Source organism: Crocodylus porosus, unplaced genomic scaffold (assembly GCF_001723895.1).
Source record: "Crocodylus porosus isolate Cpor-Errol unplaced genomic scaffold, CroPor_comp1, whole genome shotgun sequence".
Taxonomy (NCBI): Eukaryota; Metazoa; Chordata; order Crocodylia; family Crocodylidae; genus Crocodylus; species Crocodylus porosus.
Genome location: NW_017728886.1, coordinates 121,894,904 through 121,920,627, shown reverse-complemented (window position 1 = coordinate 121,920,627; position 25,724 = coordinate 121,894,904). Strand labels below are relative to the sequence as shown.

General features: G+C 41.5%; 1 protein-coding gene across 2 annotated transcripts in view; it reads right to left on the bottom strand.

Annotated features, from left to right (window-relative positions):
• The window catches only part of ADCY2 (adenylate cyclase 2), a 393,618-nt gene that overhangs the window by 52,216 nt on the left and 315,678 nt on the right, over positions 1–25,724 (bottom strand). For both annotated transcript variants that reach the window (XM_019541362.1, XM_019541372.1), the window contains exon 16: positions 9,710–9,847. In XM_019541362.1, the coding sequence (XP_019396907.1) occupies positions 9,710–9,847 (138 nt within the window). The remainder of the gene's footprint in view (positions 1–9,709; positions 9,848–25,724) is intronic.

Here is a 25,724-nt window from a genome sequence, read left to right as displayed (position 1 = left end):
CAGTACTCCAGCTGTGGCCTGACCAGTGCCGCATAGAGGGGGAGGATCACCTCCTTGGACCTGCTCGAGATGCATCTGTGGATGCATGACAAGGTACATCATCTATGAATGCTCTCATGGCCCTCCTTTGGGCACCCAAGGTCTTATTGGCATTGATCATTCTACCTGTTGCTGGCTTTCTGGCCCTCATTCTTTTGACACATGAGTATGGCAACACTCACTTCATGATCATCATCAACAATCTGTCCAAGTATCTCACTCTTTGGTTGTTAGAAACCTCCTTCTAATTTTCAGTGCAATTTCCTGGTCACCTAACACTTACTGTTCTTGTGCAGAAGTTCTTACTCTTATATAGCCTTCCCGTGCTCCTATTTGTGTTTACCTCCTTGATTCATTTATACAGAGCAATCTTATCCTCCACCGGCCTTCAATTTGTTACACTGAACAAGTCCAGCTCTGTACATAATCTCCTTTCATATGATTGTTTTTCCATTTCATTGATCATTCTAGTAGCATTTATCTGCATCTTTCCAGTGTCAGTTAATTTTTCTTGAATGTAGGTGACCAGAGTTGTGCACAATACTGCAGATGAGGTCTTGCCAGGGCTTTGTATAACTTCCTTGCTTGATATATCTTAGGACTGTGATCTTCCTTTTTCACAGCCTTATCACACATGTCATTGTGGTGGATTGCAGTCATTCTGTATGTAACATTTCTCCTCCTTGTTATTTTCAACTGATGAGCTCCTAATTTACTGCAAAAGTTCTTGCTGTTTGGCTTCAAGTACAGACCTTCTGTGATGCAATTGTGAAAATGTCTAATGTAGTGAAGCCTAAGTAACAAAACTCTCTGTTTAACATATGTAAGTTCTAAGACAGACCTCATCCAGAACAATGTATAGTTCTGGTTATTCATTTTCATGCAAGATGAATTGAAACTGGAGCAGGTGAAGAGAATGACTACCAGGGTGATTTGGGTAACGGAGAGCCTTCCCACTGACAAGACAGCAGAACAGCTTGTCTTGTTAAGCCTGGCAAAATTAAGGTTGTAAAGCAGGGTATAATTGCTTTCTACAAATATATATAATGGGAGTAAATCCCAGGCAAGGGAAACAGCTATTTATGCTAAAGGAAAACATAGCACAAAAAGAAATGTGTACAAACTGGCCTCAGATAAACCCAGACAGAAAATCAGAAACAACGTTCCAACTGTTTGAGCAACTAAGTTTTATACCAGCCACTCAATTGGGAACGCAGTGCTAGAGATGCAGAGACGAACAACTGTCACTAGTTAGGATGGAGCTCAGTAAGTTAATGACAGGAGAAACATGATGTGGGGCTGACAATAATAATGGACTAGACTGGATGACCAAGGAAGTCCATTCCAAGGCTGGTGCTCCTTTGATGTTTGGATGGCTCATGAGGAGTTTGCTTTTTTTTTTTTACATTACTCTCTCCTGTCTTAAACATGCAATGGTCTTTCCTTTCTCGCTTCTTCCCCTCCCCATCTCAACCAAATCAAGATGTCATTCTGTATTCATGTTGAATACAGCACTGGACCAAGGCTCTCATCTGTATAGTGAATCTGATACCCTTAACACATGCATTTAAAAAAAAAAGATCAAGATAATCTGAGTAATAAAATGCAATTATTTGTGAAAAGAAAAGAAAAGAAAACCTGTCATAACATCTATAGGCTGGGGGAGGAGGATGACCTTCTCAGTAGCACAAGGACAGCAAAAGATCTCAGAGTCATTGTCAACTTCAAGAGGAATATGAGTTGTCAATGTGATGAAGTAATTAGCAGAGCTAAACGCACTTTGTCATGTATTAGTAGGTGCATCATGAACAGGTCTAGGGAGGTGATGCTCCCCCTCTATGCGGCACTGGTCAGGCTGCAGCTAGAGTACTGCATCCAATTCTGGGTGCCACAGTTCAAGAAGGATGTTAACAACCTTGAGATGGTCCAGAATAGGGCCATTTGTATGATTAGAGGCCTGCAGGGAAGAACTTATGAGGAAAGGCTGAGGGACCTGGACCTTTTCAACCTTTGCAAGAGAAGGCTGAGGGGGGATTTTGTGGAAGTATACAAATTCACGGGGGGGGCGGGGGGCGGCAGGGAATAGGAGATGCTTTGTTTACCAGAGCACCCCTTGAAATAACCAGGAACAACAGCCATAAGCTGATGGAGTAGGTTTATGTTGGTGCATGGTTAGGGTTGCCAGAATCTGGAAATGGGCTTCCGAGGGAGATGGTGCTCTCCCCTACTTTGGGGGTCTTCAAGAGGAGACTGGACAAGCACCTGGCTGGGCTCACATGACCCTAGCACTTTTTCCTGCCACTGACAGAGGGTTGGACTCATTGATCCTTTGAGGTCCCTTCTGACCCTAGCATTTATGAATGTATTCAGTTAATCACATCTTCAGTTTTGACCTAGGCACATGATAAAGCAATTAATGGTGTTATAAAACAGGAAATAAACCTCAAAGTTATTCCACAAAAATCTTTAATAACTTTGGAGGTGGTTCCTATCACTCCATTAATTGAATGTGTGGTTAGGTGTGCTCGCACAACCATGCCTTCAGGCATGCATGTGTGGCTTGGCAGGAAGCACAATTGTGTGGATCACACATCAGATCCTATCGTGCCATTACCTATACAACTGGCAGAGACTTCAAGGATCTTTGTTAGAAACAAAAGAAATTCCTATTTCCTTCCACTAAAATCATGATATTTATGTTAATTCATCTTTTTTTTTTTAATTATTTCACATAATTACTCCTGATTATATTCCTTTTGGTAGATTAAAACAGGATTCATATATCTCATTTAAAATATCAGCATATCATCCACTCCAGATAGCTGACCCTTGCAACAGGAAGACTGTTGATATTTTTATTTTTTTGATTTATAAGATGTGGGATCGGTAGAAACATATTATCTCCATTAAACCTAATGGCTACGTTTTGCCTTTTCCTAACAAAAGAGTTCATGGAAATAAATGCAGTTAATGGAGTCCGCTATTAAGAACATGTTGCTGGGAGATATAATAATGATACTTCAGACTCTCACCCACAATTTGCTATTAATATTAAGCCAATGCAAATTTTGAATTCACGTTTTAAAGTCATTTTTCCAAGTCAGAGAATGAAGATTTAGTGTCAAGGTGGGAATTGTACTTAAAATTATCATTTCATGAATATCACAGAGCATGGTTATTTGTTATACTGCAATCATTACTGTTAATTCTACAAGACACAAAGGCTTTTGGGTATAGTCTTTGAAGCTCTGTCATAATTTGCATTCTAAATAAAAGAGGACTTGAACTAATAAATGTCAATTTACCAAAAAATGATTTTGACTGTGTCCTTTTCAGAAACAATTTTAATTATATAAACAGTTGTAGCATAGATACTAACTCAGAGGTAATGCTCTTTGTGCCTTTTCTACTTATCATTAGCAATAATAAGAGAAGAAAAATTTGGATCCAGACACTGATTTAAAGAGCTTAGAAGGGACTACTATAAGACACTGCATTGATCCAAATAATTTTTGTTTGACCAAAGCATTTATTCCACAAAAATACAGAATCTTGATTTGAAGACATGATGAGATGGGGAATCCATCACTTCCCTGGTAGCTTATTTTAATAGCTAAACTCTCTCACTGTAGCAAAATTTGTCTAATTTTTCATGGGAATTTGTCTGATTTCAGTTTCCAGCTACTGGTTCTTGCTGTGCTGTTCCCCAATAGACCAAATAATGGAACTTGTCTGCATGAAGAATGCTTGAATGTTTGAGCCCTTCTCTTCTTATTGTGCAAACCAGGGAAAGAAGGGGCAGTCCCTCTTCTATTAAATTAACCAGCCAACCAAGCAAACAGACAAACAAACAAGTGAGAGAGAAAAAAGAAGAAAACAATTCTTCTCCTCTCCTACTAACCCTAGGTTCTCCAGGGAACAGGAGACTCAAATTTTAGTTTTCCCCTTCACCCAGAGGGGATTTGACTCTTAACATCCTCCTTTGCACAGCAGTGGTCCAATACCAGACTGTGGGGCAGGTAGTGTCCAGGGTGCTCTCAAACCATTCTCTTGAAGCTGGCCTACAGTGCAGCCAAGAGGGATGCTATGTGGGCCCAGGAGGAGAAAAGCAAGCCAAAGGGAATATAGCTCAGTGAAAGAGATACTGCAATGTGAGGAAGAAGGCCCTGGGTCCCCACTCCTAATGGCTTTACTGCTTCTTGCATTTAATATTGATTGGATAACATGGATAAACTGCAGTGCATTATGGGCAGAGGCTAGTGAAAAGTTATGGGTAACATTTCCAGAAGTGTCACAGGGTATGTGCTGCAGCCCTGGCACTCCTGGGAAGTGCTGTTCTAACTATGTTTCAACCATGCTCCCACTAGCACTTCTAAAACCTGAAAAAGAAGCGATGAAGTTGCTTTGGGGTTGTTACCGTTGTCAAGCACACAGGGATGAGATGACAGGGATACCCCTGGCACTTCTGGGTTTGGCACATGTGAGCGAAGAGTAGATGGGCTGGACATACAACTCTCCCTAGGAGTGCAGCAAACATGGTGTGGACATAATCTAAGTGATTTAGTGCACCTATATATGTGACAGAGTTTTGCTCCAATGTATGCTAATTAGCATGCATTGGACCAGACTCATTTAATCGAGTCTGCTGTGAGTCTGCTGGAGTATGCTAATCAGTATGCTCCAGCAGCTTCTGCATCATGTGTAGTCAGCATCCCTGTGTTTATATAAAATTAAAAAGTGAACACAGGAAGGGCAAGAGGTTTCCCAGTTATTGGGGCCTCACCTATTCAGAATTCCTTTGCTAAAATTAGCTCACAAAAATCCTTTGGGTGGGTATATGGGCCGGAGTAAAACTGACGCTCAGCTGGTGAAGTGGTGCTTCTGGCCAGAAATGTATGACTAGAATGAGAATTTTTGCCAGGCCTGCCTTGCTTGCCGAAGGGTAAGTTGGAGGAAACCACCACGTGCTCCCTTGCAACCTATGCCCATAGTTGACATCCCTTTTTCTCATATCACCTTGGATGTGGTGGGCCCTCTCCCTTAGAGAGCGTAGGGGTATCAATTCTTGTTGGTGATAATAGATTATGCAACTCGGTTCCTGGAGGTGGTTCCTATGTAGATGGTTACTGGCCCTCGGGTGGCAGACGAGCTCCTTACGTTGATAACACAGGTGGGAATCCCCAAGGAAACTATTACTAATCAGGGCTTGAACTTCATGTCTAGCATTTTAAGGAGCCTGTGTAAGGTGCTTAAAATTCACCACCTATGCATGACAGTCTATCATCTGAAAACCAATGGCCTGGTAGAATGGTTTAATGGTACTCTTAATATTATATGTTACACCGCCGCATACAAGAGGAATCCTGTTAAGTGGGAGTTGTTGATACCACCGTTGTTGTTCTCAGTTAGGGAGGCTCCTCAATCCCCCCTCGGGTTTCCTCATTTGAGATGGTGTATGGCCATCACCCAAGGGTCTTACTGGATCTAGTATGGGAAGATAGGGAGGAGGCAATACCAGAAGGCCCCTAACATCACTGAATAAGTAAGGGACCTATGGTGTCATCTACAAGTAGTGGGAAAAGTGTCACAAGAACATGTGAGGCAGGCCCAGGAATCTCAGAAAGATAGATATGACAAGGGAACCTAAATAAGGGAATTTCGAGTAGAACAGAAGGTGTTAGTTTTACTTCTGGACACCACAAATAAGTTCCTTACTTGTTGACAGCACCCATTTGAAATAGTTAGAAGGGTTAGACCCATGGATTATGAAGTTTTTAGACCCGGGTATAAAAAGGAAAAACAGATATATCGTATTAATCTGCTTAAGGTGTGGAGTGAACATGAGGATCTGTTGATCGATGTTACCCCAGAGGAAGACTACTTAGGATGGGATTTATGTATGCAATATGGAGGGCTGCAGTTCAGTGGACATGGAGGTTCCATTGGGGTCTTTGTTGGATAGCCAATAAAAAGGCCAATTAAAGCATTTGGTGAATGAATTCCAGGATGTTTCAGTGAAACACCTGGTTGTGCTAAGGGCATAGTTCATTGGATCATCACCCCTGAAGGCCAGGTAGTGTGGGAGCAGTGGAGAAGGATCCCCTACCATAGCTACCATATGATACAGGCTGAGATCACTAAAATGCTGGAACAAGGTATAATTCAAGAGCCCTGGAGTCCATGGTATAGTCCCATCATGGCAGTGACTAAGCCGGATGGGTCGTTAAGGTTATGTGTAGACTTTAGGAAATTAAATGCTATATCTCATTTCAATGCCTTTCCTATGCCACAGATTAGCAAAATATTAGAGAGAGTGGGGCAAGGTAAATTTATTTCAACATTTGACCTAGAGAAAGGTTATTGGTAGGTTCCATTGTGAAAGGAAGACCAAGCCAAAACTGCCTTTGGCACCCCTCAGGGATTATATGAATTTAGATGTATGCCTTTCAGTTTACATGGGGTGGTAGCAACCTTCCAGCAATTGATTGACTGGGTATTGGCCCCGCATCAAGATATGCGGTAGCTTATATATATGATATTATTATACTATACTATATATAATAGTTGGGACAAGCACCTAATTACACCAGTGGGGATTACAGCCAATCCAAAAAAATATGTATTGGGACCGGACAAAATGAAATATATAGGGTTTATTGTAGGGCAAGGACGAATTCGCCCTGTAGCTGATAAGGTGGAGGCCTTGTGCAACTATGTTCCTCTCCGGATCCATAAACAACTGAAGCCCTTTTTAGGCCTCACAGAGTATTAGTAGTGGTTTATTTCCCAATTTGCAGAAATAACAGCCCCCTTGATCCACCTACTATGGGGAAAGGATAGTGGCCCCCTCAAATGGGATCCTAAAAGTGTGCGTCTTTGAGAAGACTAAGTTAGCTTTGTGCCAGAAGGCCATTCTAGAAAGTTCTGATTTTAAACAGCCTTTTTTTCTTCAGACAGTTGTTTCCAATAGGGCACTAGGGGCAGTATTATCACAGGAAATTGATGGAGTCGCCCACCCAATATGCCAGCTGGAAGTTAAACCATCAAGAACAAAGGTATGCTACTACAGAGCATGAATGTTTAGGTATTCAGTGGGGGGTTGATTATTTTTGTTATTATTTATTGGGTTGAGAATTCACCCTGATAACAGATCATGCCCCTTTGCGATGGCTTAAAATGAATCAGATAGATGATGCCCACATACCCTGCTGGGCCCTTGCCCTTCAACCTTTTCATTTTAAAACTGAGTATAAACCTGGAAGAACTAATATTGTAGCTGACTTTTTCTCGAGATGTTAACTGGGGCAACAGACTCTGACCGAGGAAAGGCTACATGGACAGGGGTGGTCTCAGGTGGAACCCATACAGACTCAAAACAAAACAACCTGTCTAGTGGCAAATTCAAGGGAGAGCTGTGTGAAGAAGCTTGTGGTGCCTCTTCAGGAAAAAAGCAAGATCCACACCTGGACTTACCAGCAGGAGCAGTCATGACACTGAGGAGGGACATCCCGGCATGTCTGGAACCCTATTTATCAGGGTGCCGAGTGATCCAGACTGGATCCCCATCGGATGCTGGGGTTACTTCATTTGGGAACTCCCTCCAGAAAGACAGCGCGGTGAGAAGAGAGAACTGAGGCAAGATGGAGGCTCTCAATAGAAGTTGATGATACTGAACCCCATTCCTGAAGTTTGAGACCTGGTCCCGGTCAATGAGCTCAGAAGTGCTCTGACAGAGCACATTTTGCCCAGTATGGCAGCACTGAAGGTTAAAGCCCTGGGAGCTGAGGGACTGGAGCGAAGAGACCTGAATACACTGGGAAGTTTCTGTTCTGTTATGATTCTTATGTCATGGGGATTTTGAGACTGTTTGACCCCTAGGATGGCATTAACACTAGTCAATTAGGGAAATGGCCAGTGTCCCTGAAGGAAATAAGGCAGACCTGTGGAACTATAAAAGTGAAAGCTCCTATGTCTTGTTTTTTTCTCAGTTTTTTTTCCCCTTTGTTTTGCCAAAGGGGGTGGAGGGGAATCCTCACTGTGACTGATCCAGTCAAGGCCTAAAACAAAAGAAAACAGAAGGATAAGAGTGAAGAAGGACTGAGTATAGAGGGACCCACCTAAGCTCAAACCTAGCAAAGGCATTTGTCAAGGTTACAGGTCCCAGGGGAAAATACCCACCAGTGTCTGTCCCTTTTGAGACATACTCGGGACTGATTTCCATGACGAAGGCAAATAGCTTAAAGCGTGATGACAGGCAGCCAAGTGATAAAGTAGACAAGGAGGAAGACTGAGTGAATAAGATCCTGATGGTACTTGCTAATAAAATAACATTTGGTTGGCGTGAGGCTGGTGGGAAAGGGCAGGTTGGAGCCCCAACAGGAGTGAGCTTATAGCCATAACAGGAAGATTCACACTATAACATCACCTCCCAAAGAAGAAGTTCCATCAAGTTGTGGCAGGTGAGAAATTGGGCTGTGGCTAGAGTCTGATTAGTTAAGGCTGAGACATTCCGGTTAACAACACACAGGTATAAATCATCAGGACGCTGAGGACCATGCCCTGAGGCAGTGTTCCCTCAACTAGAAGCAATTAAAAACTGAAAGCAAGAAGAAAGTGAGAGGTGTGACCCTACTAATTTAAAGCATGTTATTACCCTTCTCAAAATCTATATTATCCTAGTTGAGAGCAGAATTAAGACCTTGATAACATATTTTATTTCACACAAATGAGAAATACGCTATATCAGAACTTGTTTGTGTTATGCAAACCAATGCTCCAAGTACTTTAGCTATGCAACACTGTGGTTTGAACATTCTCTTTTATTAACAACAACACATTGTTTAGACTGATGTGGACAAACATTCCTTTTCCCTGTAAACTATGCTAGGAAAGGAGAGGCTGGATTCCAACAGAATTACATGCTTCTGGGTGCATCTACATGTTCATTAACACACCATAATAATTGTGCACTAAGTTTAGTATCTGTAATAACAAGTATCAACTTAATGTACTATAATCAGCGTTACTGCACAGAAGTGCTGGTACATGCTTTTTTTCTGTGACACTAATGTGCAGTAGACTAATTCTACCACAGATTAATGCATTAGCATGGGCTTCGTCTGCCACGCTAATGCGCAGTAGAATTAGTTTACTGTGCATTTAGCATCTCTTGTAGATGCGCCCTCTAAGACCACATCAGTTTGGGCCCTAAAGAGCTTAAATCCCCATGAATTTCACATCAGCACTTTTGAAAATGTGATGTTTTCTAAACACATACTTTCCTTTCTTTCTTTTTAAAAGAAAAGTAAGGAAGCATATTACATTAAAAGTGCAAGATTTTATCAGATTGCTTTAGTAAACTGGCAAGTATCAGAAAAAAACAAAACAAAACAAAAATCAAGTTCTTTGTATAATGTCTTGCATACATTCTCATAATAATTTTGTCCAGGAGGTGAATTATTGGAGCTCTTCTCACACTCATAAGTCATGACTGATTATCCTATTATACAGCATGTTTTATGTTGGTTTGCTTTACATTTCTGAGTCACTGCAAGGCCATTGCTATCATTCATCCTACTAAAAAACCTACAGGACACAACTTTAAAATATCAAAGTAGTCTGTAAAAACTGAAATAGACCTTGATATACAACAGAAATGGACATTACTTACCATGTTGAATATGGCCATTGTTAGTATAATAGTAGTAGTTGTCAATGTAAGAGTGATTCGTGGCCAAGGACGGTTGGCAATTATTCCAGATGATTTCAGTATCCACAATAGTGAAGCTGAGGTTTTCTTGCTGCATTGCTAAGTACAGAGAATATGAAAAATATAAAAGCATAAGTAACCTTAATGTCTATGGATTTATTTAGGTTATAATCAAATTGTGAACAGAACTGATATGTATAGGCAATAACTCAACAGAGCTCTAGACAGTGTTCAACTGCTATCTTGTCCCAGTGGTTAATTCTCATTCTTAGAAATTAAGTGAAATGAGCGTTTAGTTACAACACTTACCATAACAGCAATTCTGGGGCCGAGGTTACAAATATGGAACTATTTAATTAAACATACAAAATACAGTGCCAGTAACTCATAATGAAGAATAAAAAAGCAACACCAGTATCATTATCACTATTATTAGTAAAACAGTATAAAAATAACTAATATCTAAAAGCCTTTAGGCAGTTTAACAGTAACTAAAGCCCTGTCTCTAAGATCTTCAGTGCAGCTGAAGGAATCTACCTATTTGTCTCCCCATACAATGAAGGAAATATTACGCTGAATTTTTAATATACATAAAAACTATATTTCTAGTCTTTTTGTGTTTAAAGATTGTTTTATGGTTCTTTTTAGAGGAAAGACATTTTATGAAACCAAAGTCCCCTCTTCCAACCAGAGGTATAACTGGGAATTTTGGTGCCATGGATAGAAAAGGGGCACTGGGGGAGAGGAGTGCAAAGGGCTGGAGAGCAGGAGGTAGTGCTGAGTGGGGGGAGAGTCTTATTAGAGATTCAAAAGATCACAACTGGTACTGCTGCACGTGCCACCATGTCACAGTATCCTGTCACTGAAGGCTCCTTCTGCTGCTGTTGCTGCTCCTGCCACCATATGGGCTCCCTGCACACACTGGCACCATTCTGGTGGCCCCGCTAAATCAGCACCTAGGCCTGGTGCCTTGTTCGCCCACCTCTAGTTATGCTACTGACTCAACTACATGCAAAATCTCTGACAGTAAAACACCAGGATGGTTTTGATAATTCTCCCCTGAGGACAGAAAGTTAATTGGAAGTGAACTGCATTAACTTTTGCTACAGGTACTGGAAGATATCATTTGGCAATAACTGTATCAGCAAATAGAAAATATTTCCTACTCTGTGGCAAAAACAAAACAAAAATAAAGTAGCTATCTCCACCTGTCTCGGTCTCCAATGAAGTTTCAATCACCTCAAATCATGTAGGTAAAATGGGACAGATTCAATGCCACCTGTTAGGGCATTAGTGGCTTTAGGCAACCATGGTCCTATCTTATTCTGCTTGAGTCCATGAAAAAATGTTAGCATGCCTACTATTGTAATGCACCATCCTCTTTGCCTTAAAAAACAAGTTACAGAAAGGAGAGAGCAAGAAGAGGAACCATCCAACTTTTGCACTGACTCTTTTTACCAGGACTTGAGCAGGATAGAGTAGAATGGCAGGTGACTAAATCCACTCAGATGCATAAGCTGAGAACAGACGTATCATTTGAGGTGGTTCTAAGGGCTGTACTATACATTTAAATTAAAGCCAGATAGAAACCAGCTATGGAGCTGTTACACATTTTGAAGCACTAACTTTACAGGTAGCTGTTCAGCTCTTTTTACAGCTGGATAGACATTTTCATTGTGCAATAATTACTTTGTAAATTTATTGGGCAATTAACTAATTAATTATGTGACAGTTACTTTGCACATGTGGCCCATTTAAATTTATTGCATGATTAGCCAGTTTATTATATATGTAACATGTAATAGGGGCCAAATTTTTAAGTGATCAGAGTAAAAAACTGGACAAAAAGAGAAGCTGCACAGACCTTTATACACACAGCCCTACCAAGCTGCATCTCTGATTCTCTGCCAGTGGGTGGCCAAGGAAAGTACACACCCAACAGGCTTCTCCCTGGAATGATTCCAGTAATTTTTAGGTGAGCCACCATTAACTTACAGACATACCCAGCACGGTCCCAGAAAAAATGGTTAGCACATTTTATTTTGCATACTTCACAGGTACTCAAAGCAGGATAATGGACTGGTACATCTGTAGGATCCAAGCACAAAAGCCTTTCTCCCCAGAAAAATGCTGCGTTAGTTTATTCCCTTTTAGGTATAAATGTATAAAAATATAAAAAGGTCCAATGTCTGGAAGAGCAAGACACTCATGTAAAACACAAGCATGAGGGGCATTAAATAAATATTCTGTGGCACATTAAATAACCATTAAGTCCTGCAAAACTTCAAAAACAAAGTGCCTTGTGCCCTTCTAAAATGACACTCAAACCTGAAAACCAAGAAATGAAGAGTTAAGTAATGTGCCATCCTTACTTGCAACACAGCCTTAATTCATCCCTCTTGAACAGTGCACTAATATTGCAATGATGCATGTACAAACATTTGACTCTTCCAGATAATGCCCCTACGACATAATTTCTTTTGTTCACAGCTGCCACATTGATCAGCAAGTGGGTGAAAAGCATGAAACATGATGACTAAACCTAACCATTTACAAGTCTTTCATTTTCCTTCTGTTTATGTAATTTTAATCTCTTTGACGATATTTCTAGTGTACAATCCGAGTCTGCAAATGGATCTTAGAGCACATTAAAACATTACTGTAACACCAAAAATGTTAGTCTTGCATCAACATATCCAAAAGAATCCCCTGTAGTATTATGCAGAGAGCAAGAAATATGTGCCTTCATCATACACAGCAAATTTCAGGACGGTGTGAGGGAGCACGATTAGATACAGGAGCACCTAGAATAGCCATGTTGTAAACCATAATTTATAACTTAGCAGAGCTGGCACTTCACAACAGTTGCACCGTACTAAAGGCTGTGATCTCGTTAGGCTGCACAATGTACGGGATCCACGGAGCAGGTATGGATACTTAGACAGGAGGATTCATATACTATCTGAGAAAGTGCAAAGACTGCAAAGCTTCAGGGAGGCGTAACTGGCAATGTGGTAGGCGGCAGTTTTCTTTCTTTGTCATTACTGAACCAATGCGACACCACCATTATGCTACACAGATCTAAGCTTCTTGAGGTATATGTTTTAGATGAAAGAGAAACCCATGGAAATTTAAAAATTATTGTTATTCAAGTTATTTTCTATTTCAGAATATCTAAAAAAAGGGTTATAATGGATATACATCATAAAAATGTTTCCATCTTGGGTTTCTAATGAAAGGCAATTCAAGTTCACCATTTCTTTTTCTAGACTACTGGGTCTTAACTTTTTTCAACTCCAGGCACCCCACCCTAGGCTCAAGGCACTCCTCTATAATTTTTGTGAACTGAGTGCCACTCCATTTAAAATATATATTTATTACAGTGCTTACCTACTGGCAGAGGGGTTGAGCAATGGGAGCAGGGCAACAGCCAGACAGGAAGGTGCCTGAGCCTGTGCTTACCTCTTATCTCCTCACATCTGGTTTATCTTTTCATATGGGAATCTATCTTTTAGATAATATAAGATAAACTACAACTTTATATTTAACTAGTTACCTGAAATGCAAGTAACCAAAAAGGCTGTTCCATGTCTCTGAAAATAAGCTTGCTGTGAGAAAGTGTATATTTTGTTGGATTCCAACGTCCAGATTTTAGGGACAGAAAAGGAGTATTAAATCCACTAATACTCTGAAGCTGTGATGGTTCAGGAAATATATGAGGGACAGGTTTTTTGGTGATATTTCTTTATTGGACCAACTGTATAGTTGAGGAAGACATACGCTTTCAGGTATAAAGTACCCTTCTTCAGGTCTATAAAAGAAGCAGACACAGAGGAAGCTAAATAACAGGAAACAATTGTTTGTGTTTAACTCTGTGTAAATGAAAGCAGTCCATTAAGGAATGGAGAATGGCAGCTCAGTAGGAGCTAAGAAACCCCCAGTACACACTCCTGATTGTCATATACCACCCCATACTGGAGCCTAAAAGAAGGATCATCAAACAATTGCAGTCTATGCTCAAAGAGGATCAGACTTTGAAAAAGTATTCCCAATCACCCACCCCTCCCTACTGGCATTCAAACAACCTCCAAATCTCACTCATCATCAGAAGCAAACTCCCTGCTGTTCAGCAGACACCAAATGGAACACACCACCACATTAACTATTGATGCAAACTCTGTCAACACATCTCTGCTGTGACTGCAATCAACACCTCATTATAATGAAACCGTCAGAGTCCATGAAGCTTACACATGTCTATCACGAATGTGGTATATCGCACTGTACCAAATGCCCTCATGGCAATATGTGGGCAAAAGCAGACAAAAGCTATGCTGCAGAATTAAAGAGCACACGAAAAAGATAAAGGACAGAAACACACAATCATTAGTAGGAGAAAACTTTCTGCAGAACAATCACTCCATTTCTGACCTCATATTCCTTGTACTCAAAGGTGTGCATCTACACGTTGGCCTATGGCAATGTAGTGACGTGCTATGTTGCCTCATGGTGCGTTACAGTGATATAGCAATCACATGGGTCTACACATGATCTGTAGCTATGTCGCCATACTGGCACACTCCCCCAGTATAGCACGCTGCTACAGCGATGTAGTGGTGAAATCGAACTGTGCACTGCATGTATGGTGCAGTAACCACCCACACTGCTCCGTGCTTTAGTGCCATAGGATGGTGCTATAGCAATGGCACTGTACAACGATGTGTAGCTGCAACCAAGAAATCTATAAAAACTTCAAAAGATGAGCTTGTGAACAGAAATTAATGACCTTATAGGATATGAAAAACAATGGATTAAACACAGACAGTGACATCATAGCTCTTTACTATGCACTTAATGTCTCTCCCAACAGCTCTGCATTTCACAGGTAACACCCACCTCCCTTTTGAATAGTCAGGGGTTCTCAACCAGCCCCCCAGCCAGATCCAGCCCGCAATTTCCCAACTGTCTGGAAATATGGTGGTGGGGTAGTGGTGGCACTGTTCCCCTGCTGCCAAATCTCCAAGTCCATGAGGAGTCCTGAGCCTGTACTGGGCCCCAGGACCAAATTCCAGTGTGGGGACTGGGAGAGGGTGGTACTGGGCCCTTACGGACCAATCCCAGTATGTGGGGGGGCAGGAGGGGCAGCACTGATCCCCTAAGGCCCAATCTTGGCGTGCCAGGCAAGGAAGGGGCAATGCTGGGCTCCCAGGACCCAATCCTTGCACCAGGGTGCAGGAGGGAACAGCACTGGGACCCAATCTGCCTATGTGGAGGAGTGTAGAGCAGATCAGGGTGTTGCCAGGCTCCCAGGGCCTAATCCTGGTGCATAGGGCAGGCAGGGGACAGTGTCATACCCCTGGGCTTGATCCAGCCTGTAGACAGGCTTTGTGCCAGTCATCTGGCCTGAGAGGCAAACAGGTTGAGCACCACTCTTCTATATGACTTGGCTATCCAGCCAACTTCGTTTTCCTTGTTTTGAAACTACTGATCACCTATCTTTCCTCTCACTTCACTGCCATTCCCAATTCCTTCAGTGACTGCTTTCATTTATGTGGAGTTAAACATAACCGATTTTTTTCTGATACTTAGTTTAATCTGTGTCTGCTTCTTTCTCAGACCTGAAGGATACTTGATGCCAAAGCTTGTCCAGTATCTTTTATAATAATACAGCTGATCCAATAAAAAAATCACAAAAACCCCCTTGCCGCTCATATTAAAATCTAGTCTGATTTCTTGCATACCTCCAGTGATAGAATTTCATTCAGTATTTCTTGCATTGAATGCAAAGAATTGTACCTGAACTAGAACATATCCCCTATAAAGACTTATTTTAATATAAAGACTCTAAATGCTAGAGACTTTCCCACATGCTTTGGTAGCCTGTCACAATCATTAATGGCCTTTACGGTTAACAATATGCACATTATTGCTTCATCTACACCTGTATACATCTCCCTTTATGAATGAACTACTACACCACAGTTTCATGAAGGAAGTCTGAGTTCTCTTTACTAAAATGTACTATGAACCTAGCTAGAAATATCATTAACCAAACAATCTATATAGCCTGTAGGGGCTACTCATTTCCAGTACAGTATCTGATATTATATGGTTTTAAAGGCTTAGTTGGAATCCATGGATTGAACTTTCTATTGTTTCATCTAAATTTTTCTTTTTTGTTTTCTATTATAATATTTATGTATATCAAGATTCATATAAAGAACAGATTTATTTTATGACCAAGGTAAAAACAATGGAGACTAAAACTGAATTTGAGGAAGTGATACATTGTGTATCAAATACAACCAATCAATCATCAGGTTCCTTTCTGCTGTTTTTAGCAACACCATGATATTGCTGAAACTACAACTATTGTAAGCTTGGGCCAGAAGAAAAATATGGATCCTGCCAGCTTATGATTTGAGAAATGAAATTGTAGCCTTGTTATTTCCATTCCTCAAGTATTTTTTAGGAACATATCAAAAGTCTCAAACTTTCATTTCATACTGTACATCAAATAAAGATATTTTTCAAGAAAATCTTTCTAGCAGAGAGCCCAATTTAGGTTGGAAGACCTATCACTCTATGAAAGAAAATAAAATTGCCATCTTGATTTTGCTGGATGTATCAGTCAGTTCTATCTTTCATTTTAAGTTAGAAGGATTCAAATGACTAATACCACTCTCTTTTCTTAGGGCCTTGTTACAGCTTATGCTGTGAGATGCACAAATGTTGATCAGCTTAGCTCCAGGTCGGAGCAGTGACATGTTCAGGCTGGCAGGGGCCTGGAAGCCTGAAGGGTAGGAATCCCTGTCCCCTCTCATTCTGGGCCTCCCCCCACTCTCCTGCCCCCATGGGGCTCCCCACTGCTTGTGACTGCTTGCACTGTCTGCTGGAGAGAAGCAGGCATGGAAGAGTTAATTTGCCTGCCTGCCTCCCTGCAGCCACTGCTGCCAGGCTTCTGTCCTTCTCTCGGCTAAGCCTGGCTTAGAGACCAGCAACAGTGATGGTGGTAACGGTAATGGCTGGGCTGGCAGGTTAGTATTTCCCTGCCTGCTCTCCCCACCCCTGAGACAGGCAGAGAGAGCAGCCACAGGTAAGCAGGGGGTGAGATGTTGGGGGCAGAGAGCAGTGACCTGGGGTGCTGGGGAGGGCAATAGGCCCAATCTGGGCAATCAGGGGAGGGGGAGAGAGATGGGGACGGGTAGCTTAGAGTGCCTACACCTTAGTATAGCATGACCTGAGTAACAGATCAGAGATAAACCTGCTGTGGAGTAGCATAATTTTGAGCTGCCCAAGAAGTGCTTAAACCTAATTTTAGGTGCTAATGTGCAGACAATCTAGGGATTAAGAGATCTAGGAGCTGCCCAAAATTACTATTTAACAAAGACCTTATATTAGAATCTTCATTCCCCCCTTCCAAGACTGCAGAACAAAATAAAACAAAGGCTGCGTCTTCTTTTCAAAGATCTAGGTACTAAAATGCATTGTTTACAGGATGGGTGCATCTACACGTCGCCATACAGTGACATTGCTACAGAGCTGTGCTTTAGTACTTCCTTTTGGGAGTATTAACGTATGGTGCAGTAATTGCCCGTACTGCACCATGCATGTGGCACATGGTTAAAATTTGCTGCAGCATCACTGTAGCGGCACACTAAAATGGGGGAGCATGCCACTACAGCAACAGAGCTGCCAATCACATGTAGACCAACATGATTGCTACATCACCACAGCATGCCATATAGCGGCATAGTGCATTGCTGCATTGCCGGTGGGTGATGTGTAGACGCACCTGATGGGTCTATAGAACCCTTTGCAATCCAAAATGTTTTTGTAAAAGAAATGTCACCAAGCAGCAAATGTGTAATTAGAAAACTTTCTTCGTTCATAATTTTTCTGAAGGTCATTTAATCTAGAAGTGTGAGGCTAATGAAAAAAAATAAAAATTTAATATAGAAAGGCAACATGACAAAAGATTGGAACAAAATTTACATGAGAATTCTTCTCTCAATGCACAAATGTATTGATTGCCAGTGATACAAAATGGGTTATTTATGAACAAATGTACTGTTGTTGTCTACATGTGTTGTCTTCACCAACCCAACCTATGGTAGCATGTTTATTTATTGATTTATATGCCACCTCTCCCTAGAAAGGCTCAACGTGGCTTACATATGCTTACTACACAGCCATTTACAGAGCAGTTGATCACTGGGGGCTATGAACAGATTTCCAGTAGTCTGACTTGAGTAATTCACTTTTGAAGAGTTTAAGTAGTCTATATGCTTTGGTTCTCTATTGCTAAACTTCCATGTTAGCACATGAGCTCCAAAGAGGAGAGAGAGAGTGGCTCACTGGTCGAAACACTTCCTTGTGTGCTGCTGGCTAAGAAAATGGTGTGCCTAACCCTACTAGCCAAAAGAGGTAGGGCTTGGGTGGGATATTCCTTCTGTGTGCCTCGTTCATATGAATAAGATTTTTTTTCCTTAAAAGAAATAAAAAATATTGAGCAGTAAAAGGCGAGAGACAGTTTCTGGAAATTTTGCAAGCAATATAAGACATTTCATATTTGCAGCATCTAAAAATTCGGCATTTGGTGATTGTTAAAGTGCTTATTAAAATAGCTTAATAAATATTACAGCAAATTGCCTCACTTCTTACAAGAAAAAAGCTTTCACATGCAGGTTTTATTCATTTTCTTCAGGAATTACAAATGTATTTCTATTTCTGATGTGATTAAAATATTCTATTCCCTATTGGGTCCAACACTGACTGCACTATGGTATCTAAGTTTCTTCCTGTTTTACATTAAGCTATGTGATTCACCTCTGATGCATGTTTATTTCCTCATCCTCCTCTCGTGGGGGGAAGTGGGTGCAATAAATGGTTTTCTTTTGGTATTGTATATATATCATACACACACACAGCTATAGGCTTATGCTAGAAAAGGCAAATTCAAAGAAAGATATATTGTATTTGGAGCAGGATGTGGTAAGATCACTGGACTTGTGTGTACATGTTTAATATTAAATTGCAGAAAAATCTTCTACTAAATCTAAATAAAGCTCAAGGAGTTCAGTGCAGTATTCTGAACTGAAAATAATATATACTGTTAAGTTATAGGAAGTAATGGGTATTGCACATGTAGAATCAATGTTAGTCATCCCTAAACTGATTAGATATGATATGACAACTCATCATGAAAACTGGGAAATACTATTTGTCTTTAATATCAAATTTATTACAGTGTAAACTTTATCATCTTTCCACAAATCAAAGCCTGCTTCAGCTTTTGGTAAAACTAATGTCACTTTAACTGAGACCAACAAAATGGTGCCAGGTGACAATTACAGCATAGCTGAAAGTGTCACAGGAGTTGTCACATAGCCTTCATGCTAGTGGTGGTTAGAAAATTGTTACTGAAGACCTTGCATTTACAGAAAGTCTGTGAATCATATTCCTGTAGTTCTATCACTCTTTTGTCCCACTTGCAAACCTCATACATCTCAATATGTTACTAAAATTGCCTTTACAGAAAAATGGGACTTGTAGGTTTATGAGGCACCAAAAGACAAAAAATAGTTACAGTTATTCATGTTCCTATTTTCCGTCAGGCCTAAAGAATAGGCCAAGGCTCCATCAGAATGGCTTGACATATACTGCTTCAACTTAAGTTTTGTGAAGGGAACTTAATCTTGTAAAGTTATATTCACATTTACTTTGAGTACATAGTCCCATTGACTTCACCAGGACCAGAAAGGTACTTAAAATTAACCATGGGTAAGTCCTTGGAACAAGGGACTTACTGACTGTGGCCCAGTCCACAAGCAGACTTCAAACCTAACCTTTCAAGTAACCTATTCCTGTACCAAAATCCACAGCTCCTGAGTTAGGCCCTTTGGTGGTGAGCCTGAGGCTGCTACAGAGAAACAAGCCCTGCCAAATTGCTCCTAGCATATACATACCCATACCTGGCAATCAGGCAATGTAAAAGGTCTACTGGGTCCTGACAGCTCTATGCCAGGGGTGGGCAAAATATGGCCCGCAGGCCGGAGGTGGCCTGCCAAGCCATTCTATCCAGCTTGCGGGGCCCCTAAAAATTTTAGTAAATTAATATTAATCTGCCCTGGGCTGCCCGTCATGCGGCCCTTGATGGCTTGCCAAGACTCAATAAGCGGCCCTCCGCCCAAAATAATTGTCCGCCCCTGCTCTAAGCCATCTGTGCTGCCTAACTGCTGGGCTTGGGCAGATGTGGAGCAGGAGGCAGTGTGTGGTCCTGTTTCCCCCAAGAGGTCCTGTGCCTGGCAGGTCATCAGCATAGGTTTGGCTTTAGGCTACTACCTTTCAGAATATGATTCACTGAGGTCAGTGTGCTTAGCAGACAGCTACTTAAGACAGACCACGGGGAATGATAAGGATAGGACACATTTTCGAAAGTGCACCACACCATTGTCTCCATGCTGATGTGCATTTTGCCACTTATACAACTGCAAGTGACACAGCACCATGCGCATCAGCTTGCAGGCGGAGCAGAAATGATTAATTGAGTCTGCTGAGACGTGCAGGATCTCTGGCAGGTCCAGGCACAAAAATGTGTGTGTATAAATGACCTGAGGTACCTACAGATGTTAAGTGCTTGTAGGAGTAGGGGCAGCTAAGCAGGAACTCTGAGGCTGCCATGTTGGACCCAGGTGCCTAAATCCTAGTTTACGGACTTCAGTCCTTTTGCAGATACAAGTTTAATGCTGCTTACAGATGTGAAAAAAATGGTACTTTAAGGTTGGGGCTCCCATGCACTAAACAGCTCTGTGGGCTCCCATGCACTGAGAGTGCAGCGCATGCTCAGAAGAGGCACTGTATTAGTTGGACCTGGCTCAGCCAACGTCTGTATATATCAGGCAATTCAGTGGGGCTTTTTGGGGCTTTTATCTAATAGCTAGTTGAAATCGGCTATTAGATAAAAGCACCAAAACCCCTGCTGAAGTGCCCAATCTATACAGATGCTGAGGAGCTGGGCTGAACTAATGTGCTGCCTCTTCTAATAAAGCACTGGGAGTGGGTTTTTGCCCCCACACCTGTCGGTGGCCTAAATGTATGCCAAGTGACAGACATCCAGTTATGTATGCAGGCTGCTCTTTTCTCAGCTCTCCTTGTTAGTACTTAGCTTGCAAGCAAAACCTTGCTGTGAAGATGTGAACAATACAGCCCTCTTAAAAGTCTCAAATTTCATTCTCATTGGATGTATGTGGATAAAGTATGTCACTGCTTCCAAGATAAATCTAGGAATCAAGAAAATGTTTTCACGCTAGCAATGCTCAGACTGATATTCTGTTCTCTAGTCTTCAGGAACATATTTTGCCTTTCTGCCTGGTTTGCAAATGCTACATTACCACCAGTGTTCCTTGCACTAGTCAGCTGCAAAGAGCTTTTGCTTAACTATTTCTGAATGAAAAGTTAATCTAAAATGACAGAGGAGAAGATTGTGCTTCAGTGTTACGGAAGATGACTAAACATTTACATTTCAGCTCTTATGGCTCATGGTAAAGCCACTGTCTTAGTATAGCTAATAAACAGTAATAATCTCTCTTTATAGCTATCAGATACAGTAGTGTTGCTTACAAATAAGACTGTATGTGAAGCTTGCCCTTAGTAGGTTATAGTAGGACTGGAGTGTTGTAGCCATGATAGCCCAGGAAATATGTGAAGCTTTTTGGTGATATCTTTTATTGGATCAACTGTATCACTGGCAGAGATTCTAGACAGCTTTTGGGCACGAATTGCCCTTCTTCAAATCTGGGGAAAAAGTGAAGCCTAAATTTAAAAAAAAATGGCATGTGCCACACCTTTTACACATTTTTAAATGAAAACAATGCCTTTCACAATCATGGAGGAACCTCCCTATGAAGAGCAACTGCTTACTTTAAGGAGAGCAAGACAGAGATATGATCAAGATAGTCTAAGTAAGTGGCAGGCAAGGAAGCAAATATGACAGTTATTTTTTACCTGCTTTTAATATGGGAACAAAGGGACATCCAATGTGACTGCAAGACAGTTTAACTAAAAGGAAAACCTATTTATGCACTCTGCAAATAGAATATTGACCTGTTTACTAAGCTATATCTTTGAGCCTCATATTAGCAGGATTCAGAAAAGAATTGGATATTTACATGGATAAAGAGATAACCCAGAATTACAGCAGTAGTGAAAAAGAGGTAAAAGGAAAAAGCAAACAATAATTTAAGGCCAAATACTGTTCTGTGTCTGAGGCAGCTTCAGTATAGCTTGCTAATTGCCTCAAACTTAGGTGCCTCCTTCAGCACAGCTATTCCACCTCTAAGACCCAAAGATTCACAATCTTTCACTGTAGAGTCTGGTGTACCCTACAGGCAAAACCTCTCTTGCCTTGAGGTGGTCCACAGCCTTCCTATTCTGTGGAGTCTGCACACTCTCAAGCAATGATCCCCTATTGCAGAATGAAGTCCTGATCCTAGTCTGCCCCTGGAAGATGCTCAGCTTCCTCTCCCCTTCTATTAACACACAAACTTATAGGCAGCCTCACGAGCATCTATCACACTGCAGCTTAACCTGCCCTGACTCGCTGAGGACAGGAGGTACTCTGTGGTGATTCCATGCACTTGGAGTGGCAAGGTGGCAGGAGGGTGGCTGCGTGTGCTGGAGGCGGGAAAAGGCACCTGCCATGGCACCAGAACACCTAACTGGCAGACAGAGAAGAGTACCCTAACACTGCCCAAATGTCTACTGATTAGAGTACATGGCCAGAAAATGGGAGAACCAGGTTTTAAACCTCTCCAACCCCACAAGTCAGTCTAAAAGGGTTTGATTTTACAATGGTTACTTCCCAGGACCATAACCTAATTACCACAACAAGCTTTAGGCAGAAATGAGAGTATTCTCTGCTCCTCCTCTTGAAACTTGGCTTCTCCTAGCATGAAGAAATCAGTGGGCCAGAAGAAGAGTAAGGAGAAGGAACATGGCATGCTCTAAATCTGGAAGCTTGCCACTGAGCCTGCTCTAGGCTCATCCTTCAGCTCCTTCCTTTGCTCCCTTACCCCAGCACCTGTTTTTAGGCCTGCTGAAAAATGGGCCAGGTACAGTCTCAACAGTGTACTTCTGGGTTCAGAGTGTGTTAGCAGGTGTGTACTGAGTTTGTAGCTGCAGGGACTTACCATCATTGTTGTGTAAACCAGCTCCCCATGGCCCAGTGTGATGGACACCCTGTTTAAAAAGAGGGAGTCGTGGGGCTGACTTTTATTCCTAATGCAATTTATTTTATTCAGTAAGCGTGTATTGCATAAATCTTGTAGAGAACAAGTACTGGGGAGTCTGACTCCATAGATTAGCAGTTAGGATGCTCAGCTGAAAGGGGAGTCCTAGGATGCTTGTATACACCACGGGGGTTTAATTCAGTTTAGTTCTCGCTAAATTGAAATGGTGGGTTTTTAAAACCCCACCATTTCCACCATTCCAATTTAGGGACAATTAAACTGAACTAAATCCCTGTGGTGTGTATACAAGGTCGTGGGCCCAATCCTTACCTGACTGTCGGCAACTATGGCGCCCCCCCGAGACTGCCTGGGTGGGTGCCACCTGGGGGGCCCCGCTGCTGCAGAGGAAAGCGGTGGTTTCTCCCGCAGCTCAGGGGCTGTGCGACCTGGCAGCAGCTTGCCCCCAAACCCCCGCCGTGGGAGAGGCAGGTAAGATCCAGCACCTACCTCTGCACCATCCCAGCCACCTTCCCACCAGCTGGGACACCTGGGAACAGCTGGCTTGTCTCTGCGGCAGTGCGGCAAGGTGGCAGGAGGGTAGCTGCATGTGCTGGAGGCAAGATAAGGCAGTAGGGATGGTGCGTGGGGCACTGGAAGCCCGCCAAGCCCTGTGCATGCCGGCTTCCAGCGTCCCATGTACCGTTGCATTTTGTTAGGTAGCAAACTAAAACATCTCAGAGGTGTTTTATCTTGCTACGTTACAAAGTCATTTAAAGTAAAATATGTCATCGAGCAAGGAAACAGCAACACCATTAAAGTGGATTAAGCTGCCAAGCATGCAAACAGCAGCACCATTAAAGAGGTGAAAAAGGGCATTTAAGCCACTTTAAAGGCCAATTTTGTGACATGTACAAAGGCCCCTAGGCTCTAGTCCGTGAAGATGGCATTTACACACCTTCGAGGCCCAAGAGTTTGGAAGGAACCCTCATCTTGGTCTAGTATATAAACCCATCTCTAATTAAAGATGTTTTAGAAGTACGATGAGCATATTCTATCGTTATTTACTGCAACGTTCCTTAAATGTCCTCAATGGAAAGTGCCACACAGAACACTAACATCCCACCTCTTGTACATTTTCTGGACCATCACAGCTACAACACTTCCACTTCAGCTCGACTGAGGCACTGGGTTCTTGCCAGTATCAGTGGTAATATTTTGGATTGAAGGTACTGGAGGCTTCAGAACTGCGTAACTTTTCCCACAGGTCCGCAATACTTTCAGAGGACAGCTCTGTATGCAAGTTTGTTCTATGATCCTGTTAGTTTGTAAGTGATGGAACTAGATAGCATTGTGGTGCTCAGGAATTGGTAGAATCAATGGGCCATTAATTTATAATGAATCTAAAGTGAAAATTAAGTCTAACTCTTCTCTCTCATGATATATTAACTAAGTCACAGCAATCTTTTAATTTATTTTATTAATTTATTTAAACTATAAACAGAAGAGAAGATTAAAGCAAACAAGATTTGTTTTTTATTATATTCACTTTCCAACTGAAAGAAAATTAAAAGTCCTAGGACTGTTCAAGACTGACAGCTGTTCCATGTTTTATTCCCTTTACAATGATGGCAGCTATTTACAACGAGCACAGACTCAGAGGACAAAAAGTGTTTAATTTTATAAGACAAGCACATAATACGGAGAGTCAAATATCCTCATTTTTAATCTACTGTTTTTATTGTATTCCATCTCCAAATTCTATTCTGTTTGCTTTATTTTACTAAATTCAGTATTTACTAAGGACCAAAAGTTAGCTCACCTAGCCGTGGAAAATGCCTGGTTATTTATTTTTACCAGGCAAGTTTTGCAAACTTATTTAATGGCAGTTTTACATTCTAAGTAGACATCCATGCATACGTGAGTACGTGCATGCACACGCACATACACACAGCGTAACAACATCTACTACCCTGAAATGTATATGCATGTTGTTCAGTGGAGTAAATAGGAATGTGTATACAAATTTGAGAATAAAATTTGTATCTGAACCTGATCTTTTTAAAAATAGTATCAAAGCAGAAAAAGCCTTCTAGCTACCCTAAGTGAATTGCAGACTCAAAAGGGGCTTTATAGATCTTTGGAGAAGGATGGTAAAATACACTGTGCCAGCAATAGCACTTATTTTGCTCAGAAAAGGCTTTAGGTTGATAAATCCTGTCTTCGTAAAAGCCTAGGAATAAAATGTGAAGGTCAAAAACTAGAGTCTTTTTTGGCTCAATGTTTATGCTGCTCCAGCTACTCTTTTCAGTGGCAGGGCTTACAGCGGCTTCAATTCTGGAACAGACATGCTAAAGGGGTATCACAGCTTACCTGTGATGAAGGCTGAAAAATAATGCTGAGATTCTGCCTTGCAGAAGAGACAAAATGGGGCAGGTGCATTGGGAGTGGAAGAAAGATATGACTAATAGTTTAGCCATTTTGCTGGTGTTTCTCCTAATAATATACAGTTGGACAGTGATGATGTACAATATGTAACAATAACAGTTCTAACAGCTATGATTAGAATAATTTGTAACGATAATATAATGGCCTATTTTGCAGTTGTCACCATGATCCTTACTGACATATTACAAGTTCCTTACACTCTGAGCCAAACCTACAAGACACAAGCATAGAGAGTTCCTCTCCCATGTACTGAGATCCCAAAAGGGGAGCACATAAAAAGTGGAAACAGGGAGAGATCACCA